The sequence below is a fragment of the Lathyrus oleraceus genome, chromosome 5, assembly GCF_024323335.1.
Source record: "Lathyrus oleraceus cultivar Zhongwan6 chromosome 5, CAAS_Psat_ZW6_1.0, whole genome shotgun sequence".
NCBI classification, from domain to species: Eukaryota; Viridiplantae; Streptophyta; class Magnoliopsida; order Fabales; family Fabaceae; genus Lathyrus; species Lathyrus oleraceus.
Window position 1 is genome coordinate 532562426 of NC_066583.1, and position 26531 is coordinate 532588956.

Genomic DNA, 26531 nt, shown 5'->3' on the forward strand with positions numbered 1-26531 from the left:
TCATCATTGTTTGCCTTATCAGACCTCTTGTGCTTATGCACACTCTATTCAATCAGTGTTTGTCTTATCAGTCCTCTTGTGCCTTGGCAAACCCATATTCATTGTGAGCCTTATCAATTCTCTTGTGACATTCATAAGTCGGAACTCTACATGAGGTACAACTCCGTTGAAGTAGACTTCTATCTTAGTCAAAAAATGAGAAAGAGACATTTTAAGATGTTTTTCTCAACAACAGGTGATTCCTATTTATAAACCACACATAACTGTTGGTGCAATCACAGTCGTTCAAAATTGTCGACAAAATCCTAACCATTCAAATCATATAATTTTGAAGTACCAGACATTTCACATTGGCTGAAATTTTCAGTATAACATGACATTTTTTAAAAATACCGATAAAACTGCAAGAGTATAAATTTTTTGAAAATTCTGAATACACTATAAAAAAATTTGATTGTACCAACAAAATTTAATTGCCATCTGAAATTTTTTAAAAATATTGGTATTAATTCATACTGGAAATTTTGAATACACTATGATAAATTTTGATTGTACCAAAAAAATTTAATTGCCTTCTGAAAACTTTTGAAAATTCCTATATTAATTCATACCAAAAATTTTAATTGTACCGGAATTTTGTAATTGCCTTCCAAAAATTTTATACACAAATTTATTTCAAAAAAGAGCACTTTTGAAAATATGAAATTACATGGGATGTCAAATATAAAAGAGGGGATGAGAGATAAATACCACATGTATCACTTGCAGAAAAAAAATATAGTTAACTCGTAATAGATTTCAACGACTACCTGTCTCTAACTATAAATCCACTAAATATAAACTGTTACTGATACTACTACTGATTTGTTTTGAAACATGAAAACATCTTTAAACAAACACGAATTTAATAATAGTCTTACACAAAGTTCCAAAGAGGTTTATAAATTGGGAAGAAGATGGTAATCAATCTGAACACAACACGGTTTCATCACAAGACATCAAACTGGCAGATGCAATTATTTATCAACAAATACTGTTAATTTCTTTCCTTCAAATAGGAAGAATCAAGGTGGACAGGATAAAGATCTACAGCCGATGAAGATGAAGCAGTCCATGGCCCATCGCTTAATAAACTCTGACTCTGACTTTGTGTTTCTGACTTACTACTTATCTTATTTTCTTCAATCTGATAGTAATACTTCCTCATTACTTCCAACTTCTTTCCATCCATTACTTCACTTGAATCTGAAACAAATTCGGGAACCGCATTCCTTCCTTCAAGGAAACTTACCACCGACGACATGGACGGCCTAAGGTTTGAAGTCACATTCGTGCATAGGAGAGCCACATTGATTACCGCCATAGCTTCCTTTTTGTTGAAATCTGAACCTAATCTTCTATCAACTAGCTCCATTAGGTCACCCCTCTCTTTCAACAAATGTGCCTGTTGAAAGGGGAAGGAAAACAAAGAAGAGTTTGATTTGAAACCAAGTCATTTACAATAGATACATTCAACTTCTGAAAATTCTTCAAATTACGAAACTGGTCATATTTCTATTGAAAAACAAAAAACCAAAATGATGTCACTTATTAAGAATCAGATGCTTCATGATATTAATATTCTAGAAAATTACAGTAACTATGGAATGTTCTGTACAATTACTCTTTAGACAGATTACAAATTACATACTTTTCTGATTCTCTTCTATGAAATGTAATACTTAAACTGAGAAATTTTCTTCTACTTTTCTAAATTAGCGTTTCGGTTTCTTAATTGTTAATATTCTTGCTAAGTTGTTGTCTTCTGGTAGAGTTGAATTATTACATGAAAAGTGAAAAACAGTATATGTATGACACAAGATTCAATGTAAGTAGATAGTACCATGGATAATCAAATTTATATAATCAAAGGAGAACATAAAAAAAAGTTACCCAATCAAGAAGATAGAATGCTTCCTCCTTTGACCGATAAAGGGTGTTGTTCTTTCCACTAACAATTTCCAAGACAACAATTCCAAAACTATAAACATCTGCTTTGTCGGTCAAATAACCATGCATTGCATATTCAGGAGCCATATATCCACTGCATAATTGGAACATATCATTGTAATAATTTGATATAAGTTCATGACATAATGTCAGACTTTTATATTATAAAAGTTCAATTTAAATTGAACTCCAAAACTTTTTCTAGTACTAGAGAAAACAAGAATTATATTTACTCACTAGGTCCCAGCAATTCTAGTGCTAATGTGAGTATTGTCCTCCTCATCAAGCTTGGCCAAACCAAAATCAGATATCTTTGGGTCAAGATTGGTATCAAGCAATACATTAGTGGCCTTGATGTCCCTGTGAACAACCTTCAGTCTTGATTCTTCATGGAGGTATGCCAAACCTCTAGCAATACCAACACAAATCTTCTGCCTTGTTGACCAATCTAATTTAATTTGGTGTTTCTCTGGACCTTTATTTGTACATGTAATAAAAATTAGAAAATGTTACCAGATAGTCATGTGCTAAGTTAGAAAATGTGGACTATCAAATAAGTAGAAACCTGAAGAAGACCATATAGGAAAAATTACCAAATAAAGCACGCGCTAAACTATTGTTTTCCAAGTATTCATATATCAGCAACAACTGATCTCCCTCCACACAGAAACCATAGAGTTTAACAAGATAAGGGTTTTGCAAAGCAGAAATCATGCCTATCTCATTTAAAAACTCACGATTCCCTTGCTTTGATTTAGAAGAAAGTTGCTTCACTGCTATTAATGTTCCATTGGGTAAACACCCCTGCATTTTGAGGAATGCTATTTTATTAAAAGTTGAAAAAGAATTTTCTTAAGCAAATATGTAACATTATAGTAACAACATGTCACTTGAGAAGATTTATTAATTGTTATATCATGCAAAATACCTTGTACACGGGACCAAATCCTCCTTCTCCAATCTTATTGGAAACATCAAAGTTATTTGTGGCTGCTTTGATTTGTCTTAAGGTAAATAAACCTGTTTGTAGGCCTAAACTCTCCAGCTCTGTTAATTAAAGTAAAAGAAAGATCAAAGATCTCTTGAACTAAGAAAATTAAACATGGACACTCTGCATTGACAATCCATTTTCCTCATACTTGCTCCAGGTTCCATAACATGATATACTAACAAAAGTATGTTCTCATACTTGCTCGGTTACACAACTTGCACAAGTTTATTTTGTATCACTTGAATAACTCATGTGTTAGCAAAAAGTTTGATAATAATGGCAACAAAAGAAATTCATTTGTAATCACCTCTTGCTAATGAGTTTTTCTTTCCAAAACACCCTTTCCACCAAAGTATACCAAATACTAGAATCATAATAATTGTTGCTGCAACCACAATTCCAACTATAGCTCCAGTAGATATTCTTCCAGGTGGAGAGTCTGCTTGATTATTGTAAAACACATTTTAAATATTAGATAATAACATGAAGATCATAGCATAAAGTTAGGAACATAAATAGTATAACCCACCAGATTCCACTGAGATAGCCGATATAAGAGGACCATATACTGATTTATTCGGTACAGCCTGTGTTCCTTTTCCAGCCCAATAAAAACGGATCTCCAAAGTATTATTAGAAACAACAACATCTTTGAACTGTTTTATGATTTTCTTACCAACTCCTCCTGCTTCTTGTGCAATATTGAAGTCCTTTTGCATCTGCTTTCCCTGCGGCATTACAATCCTATCCATAAACCTTCATTGTGATTACAACCTAAAACTACTTTAATTGTCATTCTGTTTTAGAAATAATGTAAAATTTTGTTATATAAATAATGCCAAATCACTGAAGTGTTAATCAGTAAAAGATTCAGTTGCTAGTGAGATATTCTATGTATTTTAATTGGAAAAGTAGTTTGACAGTGTCCTTATAGAAATCTAGTGATTACTTGAGTATTGAAAGAAAATTGTTAAACCGTGTACCTGAATGTAAATATCAAATACACGCCTTCCAAGACTACCATAAGTTTGATGGTCTGTGAACATTATTTCAGCAAAATGCAAATCTACTGTGTAGCTTCCATTTGCCAGGCAAAATCCATAATAAGTCAAAGAAATAGGAGAAATACGTGCGCTCATGTACAATTCAGAATCTTCCATAGTTAGTTTAGAAGTATTTTGCGGGATAAAAGTTTTTCCAAGTAGATCATTTTCCATGAATACACCAGTGGTGCTAAACGCCCAATTTCCTGTTGAACTGGCACGGAATCTCGCTGGTCCAGCTGAATCTGAATCACCGTCATAACTTTTTCCGTTGACTATTGCTTGATTTCCACCACAATTTATATAAAGGGAGTATGAGGCTGGGTTAAGCAGATCATGTGAGCAACATTCAAAATATTAAAGAAACTTTTTTACATAAAGCTGGAACATATGAAAAATATAAAAAATAATTAAAAAAATAAAAAGAAAGAAAACAACAGCCTGGGGAAATAGTAAAGAAACTAAGAAAATCAAATACAGAAAAATATCTTCCTACGAATTATTATTTATTGTTGCTGACATTTTTTTATACACAGCTTGATTGTTGTGTATCATAAGTAAAGTAAAAAATAAGCATGGTTGTCTTGGGTCCTCTCTCTTGTCATGCCTCCATGTGTTTTTTAAAAAATTGTAAAAGAATAGTGATATCTTAGCTGTCTAAAAGAAAGTCCATAAAGAAACTCACGTTTGGGACATTTCAAGCCCAAACACGAAACTGCTTCTCTGAGATAATGATGAAAGGAATAGAATGAGTTAGCACGAATAGTAAAATAAGATTCATCACATTGCGTGTTTTAGTAATTACAATACCAAGCTTACATATCATTGCGTGTCCATGAGGTAGAAAACAAGTTCCTGAGATATATATTAGGGAAAATGGTGTCTCAGAAAGGTTCAAAGTTTGAAAACAAATGAACACGAATGCAAGAATTCTTACACCCTGTCATCTTGACATATCTGACTCCCCTGGTTGATGATGAGGTTATTGTATGAAAGATCTCTAAATACAAGTCACAAAATTTGAATGAGAATATGATAATAATACAATACAACAATCAAAGACTTGATGAAACATTTGGTGACTAAAAAGTAACCTTCAATAGAAATATCTTTAATGTAGTACAATTGCACAATCATACTCCAAGAGCATAAAGTTTCAAAACGATTTCCTTGTAACCTAGTTACAATCCATTTTTTAGTTCCATCGTCTTGGTCGTTTTTTTGAGGGGTTCCCTAATGTTCGTGTTGTTGGTTTTCACTTGTTAGAATTTTTCTTCCTCCTGTTCTGCTGTTTTGGCTGCTGTATTAACTCTTGCCGTCATGTTTGTTAAAACTGAATGTTAACTTGTAAACAATTTTGCGTTTTTAGATTAAGATTTCGAGTTAATTACATCTAAAATTATATTTTGGTAAAAACGAAGTTGAACCTGATTTTACTAAAATTAACACATAATAAACTCTTCGAAAGCAGAAGCAATTTTATCCGATTTTATGAGTTTACCCGATTTTACTTAATTTTGGAAAATTAACTTTTATTCTATTGGATAGTTTTAACTTTTAAGTTTAACAACTTTGGAAACTGTTAAGAGTCCCACATTGGACAATATATGGTCTGAACATGTGTTTATAAATGGAGGCAGTCCTCACTCTACCAACTGGTTTTGTAGGGTTGAGTTAGGTCCAACCACACATTCTTAACAGAAACAAATGAAACTCTTATGTTTCTAATTGTTTTTTTGAGTTTTCATGAATTGGTGACACTTTATTACGGTGATTTGGTATATTTTTACTTCATAATTAAGTTGAAATTTTAGAATAATGATGCATTTACTGTATTATGAGTCATGTATATACTAATTATAATAATATTTTAATATAAGGTAAAATGAGTTTGACGTAAAAACTCGAGTTTGGCCACCTTGCTTGTTGTGCTACAAGGACAATTGTTTCATCATTGTTTCTTTTGGACCATAATGAGAAATAAAAGATGCTCAAATTATCAATTGATTTCTCGGTATTATTGATCCTTAGTTGATCTATAATTTGTACTCTTTTTCAACTACTCAGAATGTAGAACCTGAAGCATATTTACAAGCGCATTTATAAACAGGAGAATTCAGCAAAGCGTTTTCAATTGAAACTAGAGATAGGCAATTACAAACAGGTAACTTGTTTGTTCTAGAATCTTTTCCAGGTTTTTTTTGAATCTACGAACAAGACATTTTTCTATTCTAATAGTTAATGTTTCCAAGAATTCTTTCACTCCATACAAGAGGACTACAACACCAATAGTGCGGAAAAAGCTTTTGCTTAGAATTTGAGGTTGTTATAGAAGCCCGACTCCTTTCTCGTCTGATCATTGTTCTTCCACTTGTTTTGAAATAATTCATAGTGATGTATGGGAAATGTCTCTTGTAATTTCTCATACTCACTACAAATATTTTGTCACATTTATTAATTATTACAATTGATTAACTTGGACATATTTTCTTCGTTCTATTATTATTGATCTTAGTTTTTTTTTCTTTCATCTTTTTAAAATCCAATTTGATTATAGTGATTTACAATTTACGGAGGACATCCAAGAGCTAGCACCGAAATGCATGTCTTTTGCAGATGATATAATTCTACTTAGAAAGTCGAAGAAGAATTTAAAAATGAGAGGTTGGAAACTTAGAGACGAGCATTAGAAACACATGACTTTCGTCTAAGCAAAAGTAAGACGGAATATGTGGAATATAAGTTCAGCAAAAGGAGAAGTGTTTCTAACCTAGAGGTGAAAGTTGGAGACCATACCATCCCAAAGTCACGCGGTTCAAATATCTTAGGTCCGTAATACAAAACGATGGAGAAATAGAAGGAGATGTAAACCATTGAATTCAAGTTAGGTGGTTGAAACGAAGGGGGGCTTCGAGGATTTTATGTGATAGAGAGGTACTGCTAAAGTTGAAGAAAAATTTTATCGGACTGCAGTAAGCCCTACAATGTTATATGAAACAGAATATTGGGCGCTTAAGAATCAACACGAGAATAAAGTAAGTGTAACATTACATTGATGAGAATGGTGCGTTTGATGTGTGGTAAGACTATATATTGAAAAAAATAGGTAAAAGCTGGTGTATTTTATTCTTCAGTCTTAGGCTGGTTTATATAGTGAAGATACAATCATTACACTTGATTTTCTTTAATGGAGAATAAAGAAAAATAAAGGTAGTATTAAAGGCAGTAATAAAATCGGAAATAATATATTTTCCATCCCCCTCTCAAGTTTGTGCAAAAATATTTATCATACCCAAGTAAGTTGTCTATCAAATGCTCAAAAGTAGGTCTTGCCAAACTTTTGGTCAGGATATCCGCAGTTTGCTAACTTTAAGTCACGAAGGATAGACATATGATTCAGCATCTAACTTCTCCTTTATGATATGAATCTATCTCGATATGTTTGATTCTGTCATGTTGAACTGGATTATGAGTTATGCTAATAGCAGCTTTACTGTCAGAGTACAATTTCAATGGAAGCTCAATTTTCATCTTAAGGTCTTCTAGGACTCTAAGGATCCATAATCCTTCACAAATACCTTGAGACATAGCTCTAAACTCGGCCTCTGCACTACTCCTTGCTACAACTCCCTGTTTCTTGCTCCTCCATGTCACAAGATATTGGAAAAAATAGATAAAAACTGTTATATTTTATTCGTCAGCTTAGGCTGGTTTATATAGTGAGGATACAATTATTACAATTGATTTTCTCCTTAATGGATAATAAAGAAAAATAAAGGTAGTATTAAAGGCAATAACAAAACCAAACATAATATATTTTCCAACACCCCCCCTCAAGTTGGTGCATAGATATCTATCATGCCCAACTTGCCTATCAAATACTCAAAAGTAGATCTTGTCAGACTTTTGGTCAGTATATCCGCAGTTTGTTGACATGAAGTCACGAAGGGTAGACATATGATTCCCGCATCTAACTTCTCCTTTATGAAGTGTCGATCAATCTCGATATGTTTGGTTCTGTCATGTTGAACTGGATTATGAGCTATGCTAATAGCAGCTTTACTCTCAGAGTACAATTTCAATGGAAGCTCAATTTTCATCTTAAGTTCTTCTAGGACTCTAAGGATCCATAATCCTTCACAAATACCTTTAGACATAGCTCTAAACTCGGCCTCTGCACTACTCCTTTCTACAATTCCTTGTTTCTTGCTCCTCCATGTCACAAGATTACCCCAAATATAGGTACAATATCCAGAGGTTGATCTTCTATCTGTGACTGAACCTGCCCAATCGGCATTGGTGAAGATAGACACATTTCTTTCACTAGTCTTCTTAAAAGATAATCCTTTTCCAGGATTTCCCTTCAAATATCTCAGTATCCTATAGATTGTCTCAAGATGTTCCTCGAAAGGAGAATGCATAAACTGACTCACTACACTAACTGAGAAAGCATTATCAAGTCGGGTGTGTGACAAATTAATCAGTTTCCCAACCAATCTCTAATATCTCCCAGTATCAACAGAAACATTACCTTCTCCCCAAAGTTTGGCATTATGATCCATAGGGTATACAGGACGACATCCACTCATTCCTGTTTCTTTCAACAAGTCTATAATGTATTTCTGTTGTGAAACCACAATACCATTTTTTGATCGAGCAACCTCCATACCTAGAAAATATCTCATGAATACTAAGTCCTCGATTTCAAAGTCTACTTCCAATTTCTCCTTTACTCTTACCATTTCCACTGTATCATCTCCAGTAAGGACAATATCATCAACATAAGCAATCAGGACAACAACTTTCCCATCGTGGGAGAATTTTGTGAACAAGGTGTGGTCAACCTGTCCTTGGATGTACCCTTGTTTCTTGATGGACTGAGTGAATTTTTCAAACCAAACTCTAGGGGACTGCTTTAATCCATACTAAGACTTATTTAGTTTGCACACATTTGATCTAAATTTATTTTCAAAGTCAGGAGGAATGTCCATATATACTTCTTCTTCTAGATCGCCATTAAGAAATTCATTCTTAACATCTAACTGATGCAAAGGTCAATCCATGTTAGCAGCAAGAGACAAAAGAATTCTGACAATGTTTAATTTTGCAACAGGAGCAAATGTCTCTGAGTAATCTATACCATAGGTCTGAGTAAAGCGTTTAGCCACCAAGCGAGCCTTGTACCTTCCAGTTGACCCATCTGAATTACACTTCATAGTAAACACTCATTTGCATCCAATTGTCTTCTTGCCATTTGGTAGTGACGTAACACTCCAAGTTTTGTTCTTTTCAAGAGCTTTCATCTAGACAATTTTGAAGTGAAGGTAGACATAGATGAAGACAAATTTGAATATGATATAAAATTTGACATGAGATATTTAGTGCAAGATCTGACAGATTTTCTAGTGGCAACAAGATCATCTATATCAGGATACAAAATACGACTCTTAGAAACAGAGATAGACTTACCTTTTCTTATGTTAGGAAATTGATCATTCCAGGTTCAGATTCCTGATAGTGTTGAGATGTGGACTGGTCTTTTCCTTTATGGTGCTTTTTCACAAAACCTTTTCCTTTCCAAGTCTTGTTTCCTAATTCAAATTTGTTTTGTTGAAGTGACTCATTATTTTGTGGCATTTCAATTAGATCATCATTATCATCGTTTTCATGATTCTCATTGTTTTCTACAAGAGAAAATGTAGGCTCAAATTCACAAGGTTCCTTACTCATAACAAGAGTAGGATCAGATAAAGAATCATGGTCATTTTCTGTTGGTGCCGGTGTAAAAATCTCTGAATTTTGTGATACTGACAAAGATAAGTTATTTAAAACACTCATGTTCTCAATTTGAAATGAGTCTTCGTTTATCGCCCCCCCTTGAAGATGAATGTCATAAAATAAAGGTTTATTTTCAAAGAATGTAACGTCCATAGTGACAAACATTTTCTTATTTTTTGGATCAAAATATGTATATCCTTTTTGGGTTGGGGAGTATCCAACAAAGACACATTTTATAGAACGTGGCTCAAGCTTTCCAACATTTTTATGTTCATGAACAAAGGTTGTGCAACCAAAGATTTTTAAAGTCAAATCAGTTAAACACGAGTATTAGGAAAACATTCTTTGAAGACATTAATAGGAGTTTGACAATTGAGAATTTTGGAGGGCATTTTGTTAATTAAATACGCAGCTGTTAAAACAACTTCGCCCCACAAATAATTTGGTACTTTATTTGAAAAAAGTAGAGCTCTAGCAACCACTAGTAAATGTCTATTTTTCCTTTCGGCCACTCCATTTTGTTGAGGAGTATTAGGACATGAACTTTGATGTACAATCCCATTTTTTAGAAAAAAATCACTCAGGATAGTGTTAAAATATTCTTTCCCATTATCACTTCTAAAGACTTGGATATTTGTTTGAAATTGGTTTTGCACCATTGAAAAAAATTCTTTACAGCCTGACAAACATCTGATTTCCCCTTTAACAAGTACACCCAACATACTCTTGCATGGTCATCTATAAATGTGATAAACCATTTTTTGAGAGTGTACTTGTACGGTTAGGGCCCCAAACATCACTGTGAATAATAGAAAAATGTTTTGATGGTTTATAAGGTTGTATTGAAAACTGGGAACGATGATGCTTTGCAAACTCACATGCTACACATTTAAACGAAGAAAATTTTTTATTGTGAAATATCCTAGGAAACAAGTGTTTTAAGTAACGAAAACTAGGATGACCTAATCTTAAATGCCATACCATAATGTTGTCATCTTCATTATTCAAAACAGAAAAAGACTCGAGCAGGAACTTATTATTTTTGAAGGTAGTTGTGATGCAGATCCAATGTCAAGGTAGTAGAGTCCTCCACTCTCCTTAGCACTGCCAATCATCTTCCCCGAGTTCAAATCCTGAAAGACCCAGTGAGATCGGAAAAAATTAGTTTGACAATTTATATCTTGGGCTAATATACTGACGGACATTAAATTACAAGATAAATTTGGAACATGAAGGACATTTTTATGAGTTAACATTGGAGACAACACAACCGACCCTTTACCTGCAATGGCTGAAAAAGAGTCATTTGCGGTTTTTATTTTTTGATTACCTGCACATGGACTATATGAAGAGAACAAAGTAGATTCACCTGTCATGTGATCGGAGGCACCTAAATCTACTATCCAAGTATGACTGAGACTGACACTAAGAAATGCAGAATTACCTTTTGTTGCTATAGAGCAAGAAGAGGTTGGAGACTCGAGGAGTTTGTACAGTCTGTCTAGTTGCTCCGTAGTGAGTGGAAACTGAGACGGAGGAGGTTGCTGCCCTTGATCAGAATTATTAGCCTGAAATGCACGACCATTTTTCTTCTTCTAGTTAGGAGGTTTGCCTTTGAGCCTCTAACATGTTTCATGTGTATGTCATTCGCGTTTGCAGTGATCATACCAAGGAACTTTGTCTGATCTTCTTCCCTCGTCAAGGTTCCTAGTTTGTAAGTCGTTTCCGCAGCCACCGCCGTTTCCACGGTCGACGTCCGACTCAAGTTGCGGTTGTTCGCCATGGTTGGATCCAGTGTAGGCCTGTGATGGGGAAGGCCACCTGTTGTTGTTATTCGCCATAGGAGACTAAACGGGTATGTGAATCGGGTCAGGTAAGAAAGCGGGTCGAACAAAAATATGTTGAGGAAAGCTTTATGATAACCCCTAACCCAACAAAAATAGGTTGAGGAAAGCTTTATAGTAATCCCTAACCCAGTGCTCTTAACTCAATAACAATAGGTTGAGGAAAGCTTTACGGTAACCCCTAACCCAATGCTATTGATACCATATTGGAAAAAATAGGTAAAAACTGTTATATTTTATTCGTCAGCCTTAGGCTGGTTTATATAGTGAGTATACAATTATTACAATTGATTTTCTCCTTAATGGATAACAAAGAAAAATAAAGGTAGTATTAAAGGCAATGGTAAAACCGAAAATAATATATTTTCCAACATAAGATTACCCCAAACATAGGTATAATATCCAGAGGTTGAACTTCTATCTGTGACTGAACCTGCCCAATCGACATCGGTCAAGATAGACACATTTCTTTCACTAGCCTTCTTAAAAAATAATCATTTTCCAGGATTTCCCTTCAAATATCTCAGTATCCTATAGACTGCCTCAAGATGTTCCTTGAAAAGAGAATGCATAAACTGACTCACTACACTAACTGAGAAAGCAATATCAAGTCGGACGTGTGACAAATTAATCAGTTTCCCAACCAATCTATGATATCTCCTAGTATCAACAGAAACATTACCTTCTCCCCAAAGTTTAGCATAGGATCCATAGGGGTATCTGCAGGACGACATCCACTCATTCCTGTTTCTTTCAACAAGTCTATAATGTATTTCTGTTGTGAAACCACAATACCATTTTTTGACCGAGCAACCTCCATACCTAGAAAATATCTCATGAATCCCAAGTCCTCGATTTCAAAGTCTACTGTCAATTTCTCTTTTACTCTTACCATTTCCACTGTAACATCTCCAGTAAGGACAATATCATCAACATAAACAATCAGGACAACAACTTTCCCATCGTGGGAGAACTTTGTGAATAAGGTATAGTCAGACTGTCCTTGGATGTAGCCTTGTTTCTTGATGGACTGAGTGAATTTTTCAAACCAAGCTCTAGGGAACTGTTTTAATCCATACAAAGACTTATTTAGTTTGCACACATCTGATCCAAATTTGTTTTCAAAGCCAGGAGGAATGTCCATATATACTTCTTTTTCTAGATCGCCATTAAGAAATGCATTCTTAACATCTAACTGATGCAAAGGCCAATCCATGCTAGCAGCAAGAGACAAAAAAATTCTAACAATATTCAATTTTGCAACAGGAGCAAATGTCTCTGAGTAATCTATACCATAGGTGTGAGTAAAACCTTTAGCCACCAAGCAAGCCTTGTACCACCCAATTGACCCATCTGAATTATACTTCACAGTAAACACCCATTTGCATTCAATTGTCTTCTTGCCATCTGGTAGTGACGTAACACTCCGAGTTTTGTTCTTTTCAAGAGCTTTCATCTCCTCAAGTACAACTTCCCTCCACTTTGGAATTTCTAGAGCAAATAATACACATTTTGGAATTTCTACACTAGACAATTTTGAGGTGAAGGCAGACATAGATGAAGACAAATTTGAATATGATATAAAATTGGACATGGGATGTTTAGTGCAAGATCTGGCAAGTTTTCAAATGGCAACAGGATCATCTATATCAGGATACAAAATACGACTCTCAGAAACAGATATAGATTTACCTTTCCTTTTGTTATGAAGTTTATCATTCCTCGGTTCAGATTCCTGGCAGTGTTGAGATGTGGACCGGTCCCTTCCTTTATGGTGCTTTTTCACAAAAACTTTTCTTTTCCAAGTGATCTTTCCTAATTCAAATTTGTTTTCTTGAAGTGACTCATTATTTTGAGGCATTTCAATTAGATCATCATTATCATCGTTTTCAAGATTCTCGTTGCTTAAGAGAAAATGTAGGTTCGGATTCACAAAGTTCCTTACTCATAACAGGAATAAGATCAGATATAGAATAATGGTCATTTTCTGTTGGTGCATGTGTAAAAGTCTCAGAATTTTGTGATACTGACAAAGATAAGTTATTTAAAAAACTCATGTCCTCAATTTGAAAAGTCTCAGAATTTTGTGATACTGACAAAGATAAATTTTGGGTTGGGGAGTATCCAACAAAGACACATTTTATAGAACGTGGCTCAAGCTTTCCAACATTTTTATGTTCATGAACAAAGGTTGTGCAATCAAAGATTTTTAAAGTCAAATCAGTTAAAACACGAGTAGTAGGAAAACATTCTTTGAAGACATTAATTGGAGTTTGAAAATTGAGAATTTTGAAGGGCATTCTGCTAAATAAATACACAACTGTTAAAACAGCTTCGTCCCACAAATAATTTGGTATTTTATTCGAAAAAAGTAGAGCTCTATCAACCTCTAGTAAATGTCGATTTTTCCGTTCGGCCACTCCATTTTGTTAAGGAGTATTAGGACATGAACCTTAATGTACAATCCCTTTGTTTTTTTTTAAATCATTCAGGATAGTGTTAAAATATTATTTGCCATTGGATATTTGTTTGAAATTGGTTCCGCACCATTGAAAAAATTCTTTATAGCCTGACAAACATCTGATTTCTCATTTAACAAGTACACCTAACATACTCTTGTATGATCACCTATAAATATGAATAACCATTTTTTGAGAGAGAGTGTACTTGTATGGTTAGGGCCCTAAACATCATTGTGAATAATAGAAAAAGATTTTGATGGTTTATAAGGTTGTATTGAAAACTAGGAACGATGATGTTTTGCAAACTCACATGCTTCACATTTAAACGAAGAAAAGTTCTTATTGTGAAATATCTTAGGAAACAAGTGTTTAAAAAGTAACGAAAACTAGGATGACCTAATCTTAAATGTCATACTATAATGTTGTCATCTTTATTATTCAAAATAGAAAAAGACTCAAAGCAAGAATTTAATGTTTTTTAAGGTAACTGTGATGCATATCTAATGTCAAGGTAGTAGACTCCTCCACTCTCCTTAACCCTGTCAATCATCTTCCTCGAGTTCAAATCCTGAAAGACACAATGATATCGGAAAAGATTAGTTTGACAATTATATCTTGGACTAATTTATTGATGGAAATTGAGACGGGGGGTTGCTGCCCTTGATCAGAATTACTAGCCTAAAATGCACGACCATTTTTCTTCTTTCAGTTAGGAGGTTTGTCTTTGAGCTTCCAACAAGTTTCACGTGTATGTCATTCGCACTTGCAATGATCACACCAAGGAACTTTGTCTGACCTTCTTCCCTCGTCAAGGTTCCTAGTAGCCAGAGTTAAGCCTTCAAATTCAGAACTTCGTGGTGTCTTGCCCATCATAATTTCTTGTCGTGCTTCCTCCCTTCTTTTTTCTGCAAAAGTTTCGCAAAGAGTTGGCAATGGTATTTTTCCTAAAACTCTACCTTTTACCTCATCAAGGTATTTATTGAGCCCAGCGAGAAACAAGAATACACGATCATTTTCTTGTCTCTTGAGAAACAAAACATTGTCTTTTGTACACCTCTAATTGTCACCATAACAGAGATCTAACTCTTGCCACAGTGTCAACAACTCATTGTAATAAGCAGTTACACTCCTGTCACCTTGTTTCGCATGCCATAACTTTGACTTTAAACCAAAAATTTGGGAGGAGTTTTGAATATCAGAGTATGTTTCCTTAACAGCTTCCCACACATCCTTTGCGGAAGGTAAAAACAGGTAAGGCTTATGTATTCCAGTTTCCATAGAGCTTACCAGCCACGTAATAATCAAGGAGTTTTCCGACTTTTATTTTTTGTAACAAGGGTCTCCTGTTGTCGGTTCAGCTACTGCTCCTGTTAAGAAACCAAGTTTCCCGTTACTATCAAATTCCAATCGAACGGTTTGAGCTCATTCATTATAGTTATTCTCATTCATTTTAGGGATATTGATCTTGGAGAAGTATGAGGAACCCTTTTGATCATTACCGCGGGTCGGGTAAGAAAGCGGGTTGAACAAAAATAGGTAAAAGTTATGGAAAGCTTTACAGTAACCTCTAACCCAGTGCTCTAATACCATATTGGAAAAAATAGGTAAAAGCTGTTGTGTTTTATTCCCCAACCTTAGGCTGGTTTATATAGTGAAGATACAATTATTACACTTGATTTTCTCCTTAATGGAAAATAAAGAAAAATAAAGAAAAATAAAGGTAGTATTAAAGGCAATAATAAAATCAGAAATAATATATTTTTCAACACTATACATGATAAGATTAGAAATGACAAGATTAGATAGAGTGCTAGGATAACACCTATAGGAGAAAAGATGGTAGAAAATAGACTTAGGTGGTTTGAATATGCAGAGAGAAGATCTATAGATTGTGTGGTAAGGAGAGTAGATCAGATAGAGAGGAGTCAAATAGTTAGAGATAGAGGAAGACCAAGGAAAATTATAAAAAAAGTTATTAAGAAAGATCTTGAGATTAACAATTTGGATAAAAGCATGACCCTGGATAGAACATTATGGCGGAAGTTAATCCATGTAGTCGGGCCTCCTTAGTGGGATAAGGCTTGGTTGTTGTTGTTGTACATACTTTTGGTGTGCATGTCTTGGTCACATAACTCCATTTGAAAGGCATAAGTTTGGAGCACGGTTTGTTCAATGCGCATTTATAGGATATTAACACTCTCATAAGGGATTTGTGACGTAATTTGTGTTTCATGATGTCTTTAACATCAACTTAACTTTCGTATTTCTCATAATGTGATATATTTAATAATCAATTTATGTTTCATTGTCTTTCTCCCAACATAAGTTATATTGTTATTCTTTCTAAATTCTCTATTATGCCTCAATCTATAAAACATTATAAATCACACAATGTATACATCAAACAACACAAACAAGTTCCCACCCCCTTCTTGACACGCATCTATCACTTGATCATATACCGGTTGAACCACGATGTTCTGATTAATCATCTTAGGAACCAGACAGATGTTCGCCAGACAAGTTTGATTCTTCACATACTTTCATAACTATCTCACTCTCTATCATATTTATTCCTACTTGTTACTCATGGACTATTAAAGATGTGAGTTGGATAAAAGCAATGAATGAGAAGCTTTGGGTTGTTCAAGAGAACTTCAAATGGAATATTATCCCTTGTTCTCCTGACGTCAAATCCACTACAACTAGGTATATTATGTAAAATTGAATTTTGATGGGTCCCTTAACTGTTACAAGGCTCGGTTGGTTTTCCTAGGAAACAAGCATGAATATGGAGTTGAATATGATAAGACCTTTGAACCCGTTGTCAAAATAACACTTGTTTGCGTGCACTATAATTCCTATAGCTGCTTCTGATTGAAGATAATCATATGACATTTTCTCAAGGTTCGTTCTATTCTTCTAAGGATGTGTGCAAGCTCAAACACTCCTTATACGGTTTAAAACAATCGCCTGGAGTATAGTATGAGAAATGTTGATCCACTCTACTTGGGTTCACCTTTCTTAAATTCATATGATTTCTCTCTATTTGTTATTTGCACATCTATAGGAATGGTTATGCTTCTTACATGTGTTGATGATATGGTTATTACTCGTTTTAATCATACCTCCATCCAAAGACTTAAACATCAATCACATACCTTATTTTACATGAAAGATCTTGGTAACCTTATTTTCTTGATCTTGGGGTTCATTCTACGTCCGAGAGACTCTCCTTCCATCAACATGAGTATACCATAGATTTGAATTTTATGACTTGTCTCCAATCGACTCATCCGATAAAAAAAGCGGACCAAAGCAATCTTGGAAACTAGAGATAAGGTATCTCAATAGTTGAGGCAAAAGATTAGTGTGTTTGGCCACAAGGCGAACTTTTAGGCGGTCTATCTTTTCATCAACCCCAACTTTAACTATAGTCATCGACAACCCACTGTGGTTTTTCCATTAGATAAGGGAACGAAATTCCAAGTATCATTAGACTGCAAAGCGACCATCTCATATACCATAACATGCCACTATCTAGGATCAGACATAGTTTCACCTGTAGTTTGGGGAATAAACACACAATCTGAAGAAACCACGAAAGCAGAGTAGGATGTAGATAATCGTGATAATCCAAATAAAAGTATAAATAGGATTAGAATTTCAAGATGACCTAATACTTTTAGACATAGAAATGAAAGACCAAGACCTTAGAATGAGTTCAACTTATCCAAATAATAGGGAGAATACATATCTCTTTCAAAAGAGCACCAAAGAAGAGATCGAACTGGCCCTCTAAACAAGATAAGAGGGAGGCCACTGAAAAAGTACCCTCTCTAGCAAACTTTCAAATCCACTTATCTATATATAGAGAAAGAGTGACATCTCGAAGCAAGGACAGGAACTCCTCAAAAACAGGAAGCTAACTAAGAAAAAAGGTCCCTGCCGCCTAAGATCCTGAATCAAGACCCCATTAACCATTAAACCAATCTCTCCCACCATCCCATTAGATTGAGGTGAGTTAGAGAACAAACCAGAGAAATTAATCTTTAAGGGGATGACCCCTAACCAAGAGTCCTTCCAAAAGGAAGTTTGAGAGGCCGATCCAACTTTCCAATGACACCATCGACAAATCAATCTGAACTATCATCCTCTTTGGACCCAAGAAGGGATACTCCTTTCCACCAAGAATAAGTAAAATGAAAACCCTGGGTCTCCTACAAGAAACCTACATCCCCACTTCGCCAAAAGGGCGAGATTAACCAACTGAAATTCATTATTTAGAAGCTTTAATTTGGTGATAAATAAAAAATCAGCATGATGGTGGTCATGCATTTCATGCTAACCAAATCAACACTATACGGCTTAAACAATAATTCTTGAATAAAAAGAAAGGGGAAATGTAGGAAAGCAAGAAGAAGAAGAAAAGGTCAATTAAAAAGATAACTCACACGTAGGTATTCTTTCTCCAAGTAGGAGGCACTGGTCCAGTGAGAAGGTTTCCAGTAAAAAATCTACCATAAAAGAAAATCAAGATGTTAATTTATCAAGCTAGACTGAGCATTAAGAGATATAAGCTAGTTATATTGAATTAATTTAGGTAACTGTCTTGAGGGACCATTCTATACAAAAAAAAAAAAATTTGAAAGTGTTTTGATTCTTAGACACCGAGTCTCGTCATCCCACTTCATATATGGTCATCTTCTTTCTCATGGATATTTTCCTTTTCAAATAAAAAGAGAGTGTGATAAATATTCATGTATTTAGGTTGAGTTCAATCCTCATGGATCCAAGTAGATTATTCAGCTATCCTACTTCAAACTAAAAGTTGAAACTAGAGTTGTAGGTATAAAGAAGCCAACACATATGCAACTAAAACAATAACCCAAAAAGAATTGTGCAAAGAAACTAACGATGAAATTCGTACATGTAGTTCGAACTATTCATGGTGGCATAGGTAGTCGGAATTGTGCCACTTAATTTGTTAAAGCTGAGGTCTCTGAAAGAGATAACAATTTGAGAATGAGTTAAAATGCAAGCAGCACACAACGCACACTTATTTATATTGGTTGAAATTCATATGGGTTTCACCAAATTATATGGGTCTAATATAAGTTTGACAGGACCCATGTGAGTTTTAAACCAATAAAAGGAAGTGTGTTAGAAAGCAAATAAAATGCAGCAAGAAAGCAATTACAAGATCTTTAATGATGTAATAGTCCCAAGATATTCATATAATTTTCCACTGATATTGCAGTTCCTCAAAACCCTGTGACAACAAAATAGACAATATATTATGAGTGCCTCTCTTACTGCTTTATTTCTTTTATATTTCTGAGATGCTGAGGAGTCAACTCACAGAGTTTTCAACGAAGTCATTTTATCAAGTTCTGGCAAAGGTGCATATTCAGATCCATTCAAATCACTAATTCTCCTGAGTATCACATTTGAATCAAAGCTAAATAAACATGATTAAAATTAAGTTAAATTCCGACCCTTGCTTTAACAGTATATAAAACATCATACATACAAGTCAGTTAAGTTTCTCAAAAGAGAAATTCCAGAAGGAATCGGCCCACTTAATCCACTTCCTTGAATCACTCTGTCAAGAGTAAGGTAACCATTGATAATTCTTGTTAAAAAGTCAAGCAATACAAAAATAATTAAATTTGAGCAAAAATTAAAATGAAAAAGGAGAGTAAATACAGTGTGTTGAGACTTATCCAGTTCTGAATATAATCGGGTATCTTTCCAGAAAATTGGTTGTCCTCGATTCGGCTGCATTGAAAGAGAATATGAAAATTCAAAGAATCATAAAAACTATTTTTAATTTATCATTAGTAAACATCAGCATACGAATTTGAAGCTTACAAAACTAGCAATGTTGTGAGCTTGCCCAATGTCGCAGGTAGTTCTCCACTAAAATTGTTGGAGGAAATTCGCCTATATATATAATTGAAAAACAAAACAGTAAATTATGATTCTAAGCCATGGGAATCAAAGTGGCTTTAATGTTTAAACATTTAGCTTCTATATTTGGAGGACATCAATTAAGAGAAAAAATTAAGTACTTACAGTGTTTGAATCTGGGTTAAATTTCCAAGCTCAGGAGGAAGATTTCCAGACATTTGATTGTTCCACAACTCCCTGTCCATTTCAAATTAAAGTTAAGTTTACTGAAACCTTTTGAATTGAACATTTGCATGTTAATGTACTTATAAAAGGATTCTTTATCTGCTAAGGTGGGAAGTGAGAAACTCACAAAAATTGGAGAGTAGATATGTTTGCAATCTCAGCTGGTATTGAACCCGTTAATCGATTTCCAAGGAGTGCACTAAAACAATTAATAAAGTTGTTGTTGTTAGCTTATTGGGTTGCATGTAATTAGTACAAATCTACAAGAAAATGAATGCAAAGTCTTATATTAAAAATGTAAAATAAGACTCATTTGTCAAGAATGACCTTGTATAATATACCAAACAATCGACGATTAAAAAACAGAAAAGAAAAATAAGAGAAAAATCATACATTTTACTAATATTCATCATGGAGCCCCATTGTTTCGGAATTGTACCATTCAAGTAATTGCGAGAGAGGTCACTATAATAGAGAGAGAGTTCGTAAAGCAAAATAATTTATAGATACATGTGATTGAAGATATAAAAAAAGTTCAATAATATTGCTAATTTGGATGTGAGGGAAAGTTTGGGAAATACATACATAATTTGAAGATAACGCAACCTGGTCAGTTCTGGTGGGAGAGTGCCGGGTAGATTTTGCCCTTTCAAAATTCTGAATGTAAATTTTACCATAAAAAATATGTAAAACATAGACAATGAGCAAAATAAAGTAATTAATTCTAATATATATCTTAGCCAGTAGTCTATAGAAAGAAAAAAACTGCAACAAGCTCTTCTAGTATAGAGTTTTAAAATTGATTTCACAATTTGCCAAACATAATTTTAATAAAAATACATGTCTCAAACAATATTGGTTTTAAATCTTAGTTTGACCATTAGGGATAGCAATTTTATAGATGTATAATAATGATAATTTTTTATTGAATGGAAGGGTATAACTATGAATATACCGATTAAGTTTACTACATGGTGTAAACCGATCTAACACATGTACAGTGTCAATTCCTACCTCAATGTTTCAGTATTACCATAAATGAAGAAACATAAGTTCAAATTAAATTAATTAGAAATGGTGATAGAAAAAGGGTTAGTTCCCCATAAAAGAGACTTACATTGAAACAACATGACAGAAGTTGTCACCAGCAACAGAGCAGTCACAGGTGACATTGTTTTCTAAGATTTTGGGTATGGGACGGGTAACCCAGTTAGGTTTGTTGCTGCATGGATCTACGTCAAAGTTCCAATCCTTCTTACCAAGTGATTTGGCTATATCTTTAAGAGCTTTCTCTATATATACAATTCAAAAGCTATCAGCTTAGTACTGAAAAATCGTCTAAACTACACAGACATATCATCAAATATATACAGAATATCTAAAGAAATTATGAGCAAAAACATACATTATATTTAGGACTTGTTTGGATTAGTTTATCTGAGTTTATCTTTTGACATAAGTTTTGTGACACTGTTTGGGTGAATTTATGAAAACAGCCTATGACATCTTAATTTCTTTTTTCAACTTATTTTCATAAGTTTCCCAAAAAATATTAAGAAAACAGCTTATAGCATATACAGATACCATTTACTATAAAAATAGTTTATGTAAGCTTATACATAAGCACTTATATTAATAATCATTTATGCTATAAACTGCAAAAGTAAGCTGTTTCTCCTAAACATGGCCTTAAACTAACATGAAAGCTTAGAAAAAACGACTGGAAAAGAAAAATCAAAGAAATTTGTTTATTATCTGGGAGCTATGGTATAAATACACATCATACTTTCGTCGGGGTGAATAGTGTTAGCTCCAAAAGCTGTTACACATAAGAAAAAAATGGCAATGACTACTAAAGGGGAGAAAAATGGAGAGGTAGTGCTCATCTTAATGTTAACAAGATGAGGTGAAGATTTTAGAAAGAGAGATGAAAAAGGGTTTTCAAAAAGTATATATGAACAAGGTCAATTTTTATACTATCATTAAATTTTGAATAAAAATGTAATCAGATATAAACTTAAAGCATATCTAAGTTAAGCTTTAGACTATTATGCATATTTATAGATGTATGTCCCAGCAAGGATTAATACAAAGAGATAAACTTCGTAAAATTCCATTAACTTCATAGACTAATCCGACGATATTTAATTCACATGAATGATTGCAGACATATATTTATGGGAGGAAAGTGACATAGAAAAGATTGAGGACAAGAGTCAGAAAATGCACATACAAGTCAAGCTTTAGACTATTCTGCATGTACTACAGTTGTATGCCCCAGCTAGGAATTATAACAAACAGATAAACGTCATATTCATAGGAAGAAACAATTCAATTCATTTTCTAAAACATATAAACGTCATAAGCAGTTATTTTGCAAAACATTTACTAACTTCGAATTAATGTTTATTATACCTATAATCTTTGAGGAAATAATGCTTTATTTTGATGCAAAAATCCTTCTATCAACTCAGCTTCGTTCTTTTCGTTCTTTGATGCAATTTCTAACGAACTAACAGCCGACATCCATAGGGAACCCAAACTCCGCTGCGAGGACTCAACAACCACCAAGCTCCGCCTCTCACCGCCGTAAGCTTATGGCGCGCGCGTCACGAGCACCTTTTCCATTTTGTGTCCTTAGAATTAGTACTAGTTTTCTTAATTTGCAATTTTAGCTTTTATTATAATTTTTATACTCATTAAAAATTACATTATGTCACATTTCAAAATATCGGTAAGTTAATATTCAAATGATTATTCGTAGGCTTATTCATTTTAGGAGAAAATTGAACCGAACCGAATCAAACCATATTTAAAGTTTATTCGAACTGAATCAAACCGTTAAATTTACTCATAACCAAATCGAACCAAAAGTATTGGTTTGATACACCGTCTAGAAATTTCGAACGGTTTAGAAGACAATTTTTCCAAATTGAAAAACTTGTTAAAGAATCAAACGGTTAATTTTTTTTTAATATATATTTTTTTTTAATTTAAAATTATTTTTCATTTTAAAGTTCGATTTGATTCAGTTCAGTTTTAGTTCGATTTAGTTTCAGTTTCGCCGTTATTATAATATAATTCGGTTCACTAACCAAATATAATGATTCGATTATTTTGATTATTTTAACTTCAATTTAGGTTCGGCGGTTCGATTCATAGTTTCTTTCATCCCTAATTATTAGAATTTTATACGCTCAAGACATCTTTTAATGTTTATAAGTTTTACATTGTTATTCTATTTTAAATAGGGTGGTGTTATCTTGTGCCTCTAAAGCACAAAATTAAAAAACTCACTAAATTTATATTAAAAATAATAATTAAAAAAAATTAATTTACATTTTTATTATAATTAATGCATAATCTTTAAAATAATTTTTTTTTCTTTTCATTCTTAACGTGTATCCTATAACACAAGTTAGCATTTACTTTTTTAAATAGTATATTTTTGAATTTACAATTATGAAAAATATCCATTATAACCTTTGCTCTGATGTGACACCCATCTAAATTTCCTTGTATCATGTCTCACAACTCTTTAAGTCATTGTCTTGTCTTCTCCCAATAATATTTTTTGAAATTTTTTCTTTATTCTTTTTTATTATATGGTGCAACATATCTCCTGCATGCTCCCTAGAGAAAACTATGATTTCCTATACCTACATTTCCATTGCCTCAATGTTTATATTGTGTTTACAATTTTGCTGCTTGAACACTTTCTTCTACCTCTACCGTTCTTCCCCCTTATTCTGTTTTTTGCTCCCTTCTTTTCATATCCATTAAACTCAAACTTAGTCTGTTTTTCGTTTTCTTCCTTCCATCCTCCATGGTCAGACCATTTGCGATTATCAACAACGTCACCGATATGAAAGAGTTGCGGAAGGTTTTTGTTAAAGTACACCATAGATGGTCAACTGTCTCCAACAATAAGGAACACTTCGAAATGATCGTCGTTGACAAAGAAGTAAGTTCGTGTACGGGTCATTTTGTCTATTTTGATGAAGAACATGTTCCATTTGTTGTCTGATGTGGTTTATTTTTATGTGATATGTTTTTCCGGTTTCAAGTTTTGTTGTTTAATGGCAACCATCCATAGCCTCAAACAAACTTACTCAACTGGTGTAGTTTTGTATGGATACCGAAGAATATGAGTTTTTTAATCACTACGCCAAATAAGGGAAAAGAGGGCGCTTTTTTTGGCCTATAACAGCGCTTTAAAGCGCCCTCTAATCTGGCGCTGGCATAGGTAAAGACAGCGCTTTTTTTCCTGGTGAAAGCGCTGTCTAAAGTGGCTCTTTAAGCCCTTTAAGGGCCACTTTAGAGGGCGATTTTTAAAGAAAGCGCCCTCTAAAGTGGAAACATTTAAGGGTTTAGAGGGCGCTTTTACTGGAAAGCGCCCTCTAAAGTGGAAACTTTTAAGGGTTTAGAGGGCGCTTTTACTGGAAAGCGCCCTCTAAAGTGGAAATTTAAAGGGTTTAGAGGGCGCTTATTTTGGGAAGCGCCCTCTAAAGTGGGTGGTTATTTAAATTTTTTTTTTTTAAAAAGCGCTATATTTTTTTATTTATTTTAGACAACCTGTATATTGAAGCAGTACACCCAAAACTGTATAATTTGAAGCCCTTTTTCACACATTGTATTCAACAAGCCTTATATACAACAACACATACATATACAACAATCCACTGATATATAATCGTTTAACTTCTAAAGATTCTAAATATACAACCAATTCATAACTTAAAAAGAAATAAAACTAAGTAGCAAAAGCATCTCTGAGATGTATGTTTTTTTTGCTAGCAACAGTCTTCTTAGCAACAACCTCTTTTTGTTCAATATCAATAGCATGAACCTAAAATATCATAAAATTAGTTAGGTGAAGTATAAGATCAAGAATTAACATTTTCTATGCATAAATATCATATAATTGTGTTTATACCTTCTTTTTTTTATGCAACTGACTCGATTTGCTGCGTAATCCCCTTATATTTTTGGTCCCTTATCTTTTGAAGATAGAATTGATATTTGTTTAGATGGACATGTTCCATTGTCGTAGATGGATACTTTCAAATATCCAGCATCATCATCTACGCGAATGAGGCTTGACGACAATGGAACATCTCCATCTAAACAAATATCAATTGATACTTTCAAGTATCCCTTGCCCCTTGGTATTTTTCATATTTAACAAGACCAAAGAGCACAAAAATGAATTGAGTTGATTCAGAAAAAAAATATGAATGTGAATACATGAGTGAACACTAGCTGAAGTGCTACTCGAAAGGAAACTTCATCTAAAAAACTGTTGTATTTCTTCAAGAGTTTTTCCCTTTGTCTCGGGGACCCAAATGGCAACAAATCCTGCTGTGAAAACACACACTGCAGTATATATTGTGAAGGTTCCTGATAAAAACATAGGAAGCTTCTGGTTAGAAACAATAGATATTTATAGAAAATTAACATAGGCAATGCACACAAACCTCCCGAACTCCAATCCAAGAGCAAATTTGCTGTTAATGTAACCAACCAGGAAAAGAACCAATTGGCAAGTGTTGCAAAACTTCCAGCTAGGCCTTTGATGTTAATCGGAAGAATTTATTGTGTAAAATATATTCAACACATCAACTATCACATTATATTACAACAAAGGTTTGTTCATATAGGGTTGTCATGCATATTATTATTGAAGAAAATTGTACCTCAGACATTATAATCCATGGCATTGCTCCTAATCCCAGAGAGAATGCGATAACCATGACCTGAAAGAAATTGAAAGTTTATAATAATGAAGTTAGGGAAACAAACAATAGAAACCATCATTTGTGTAATAAAGTTGTATTTACACACCACAACTTCAGCCACCGATACGAGGCTCAATGTCGCATATAAATCAGAATCTGGTGATATATATTCCTGAGAGCAAATTCAACATAAAATATATTATCCATATAAAAAACCAAAAATATAAAGAAGAATTTACTGATATATAATCCTGTGAATCTGTGTTACAAATTTCTGAACATTTATGCATGAATGCATGTGTAATATCTAGTTAATGTATTATGTATATATAAAAATAAACAAAAAAAAAATGTTCAAAAAATATATCAACAAAAAAATTATTATTACCTTCAAGTAGAATGATATTGAAACAACCAAAAGACTCAAAGCCATTGCAGATGAAGAAACCTGCAATAGGAGATTTTGATTAATCTCTTATTACCCTCCAAACAAATAGTAATGTGAATGCAAAAATTATCGAAAAAGCTCAGACTCACAATAAGTAAAA

General features: G+C 33.7%; 1 protein-coding gene across 5 annotated transcripts; it reads right to left on the reverse strand.

Moving 5' to 3' along the window:
- Positions 1–916: 916 nt before the first annotated feature.
- LOC127086131 (probable leucine-rich repeat receptor-like serine/threonine-protein kinase At3g14840) lies at positions 917–22893 on the reverse strand. Of its 5 annotated transcripts, XM_051026849.1 has the most exons (25): positions 22661–22892; positions 22479–22526; positions 21363–21537; positions 20831–20902; positions 20639–20710; positions 20373–20444; positions 20186–20257; positions 19982–20053; positions 19817–19888; positions 19641–19712; positions 19470–19568; positions 19308–19379; positions 19038–19109; positions 18562–18624; positions 4961–5023; positions 4843–4878; positions 4709–4746; positions 3964–4343; positions 3510–3708; positions 3288–3419; positions 2918–3036; positions 2583–2793; positions 2227–2464; positions 1933–2083; positions 917–1444 (listed from the first exon to the last, which is right to left on the reverse strand). In XM_051026849.1, exons 5-25 carry the CDS (start codon positions 20656–20658, stop codon positions 1037–1039), a joined length of 2661 nt encoding a protein of 886 aa, XP_050882806.1. In that variant the 5' UTR covers positions 20659–20710; positions 20831–20902; positions 21363–21537; positions 22479–22526; positions 22661–22892; the 3' UTR covers positions 917–1036. The 5 variants fall into 5 exon arrangements, with proteins under 5 accessions (XP_050882806.1, XP_050882804.1, XP_050882802.1 ...); XM_051026847.1 differs by lacking the exon at positions 22479–22526 and having other exon boundaries at positions 22661–22893; XM_051026845.1 differs by lacking the exons at positions 22479–22526; positions 22661–22892 and adding an exon at positions 22032–22373.
- Between the last annotated feature and the right edge of the window lie 3638 nt (positions 22894–26531).

Excerpts from the sequence above, each read along its gene's own strand:
- LOC127086131 (XM_051026845.1), bottom strand. The coding sequence starts at position 22,131 with ATGAGCACTACCTCTCCATTTTTCTCCCCTTTAGTAGTCATTGCCATT. Across the intron at positions 3,420-3,509 it reads GGCTATCTCAGTGGAATCTG|ACTCTCCACCTGGAAGAATA; the intron begins GTGGGTTATACT and ends ATAATCAAGCAG. Across the intron at positions 2,465-2,582 it reads TTTAGCGCGTGCTTTATTTG|GTCCAGAGAAACACCAAATT; the intron begins GTAATTTTTCCT and ends GTACAAATAAAG.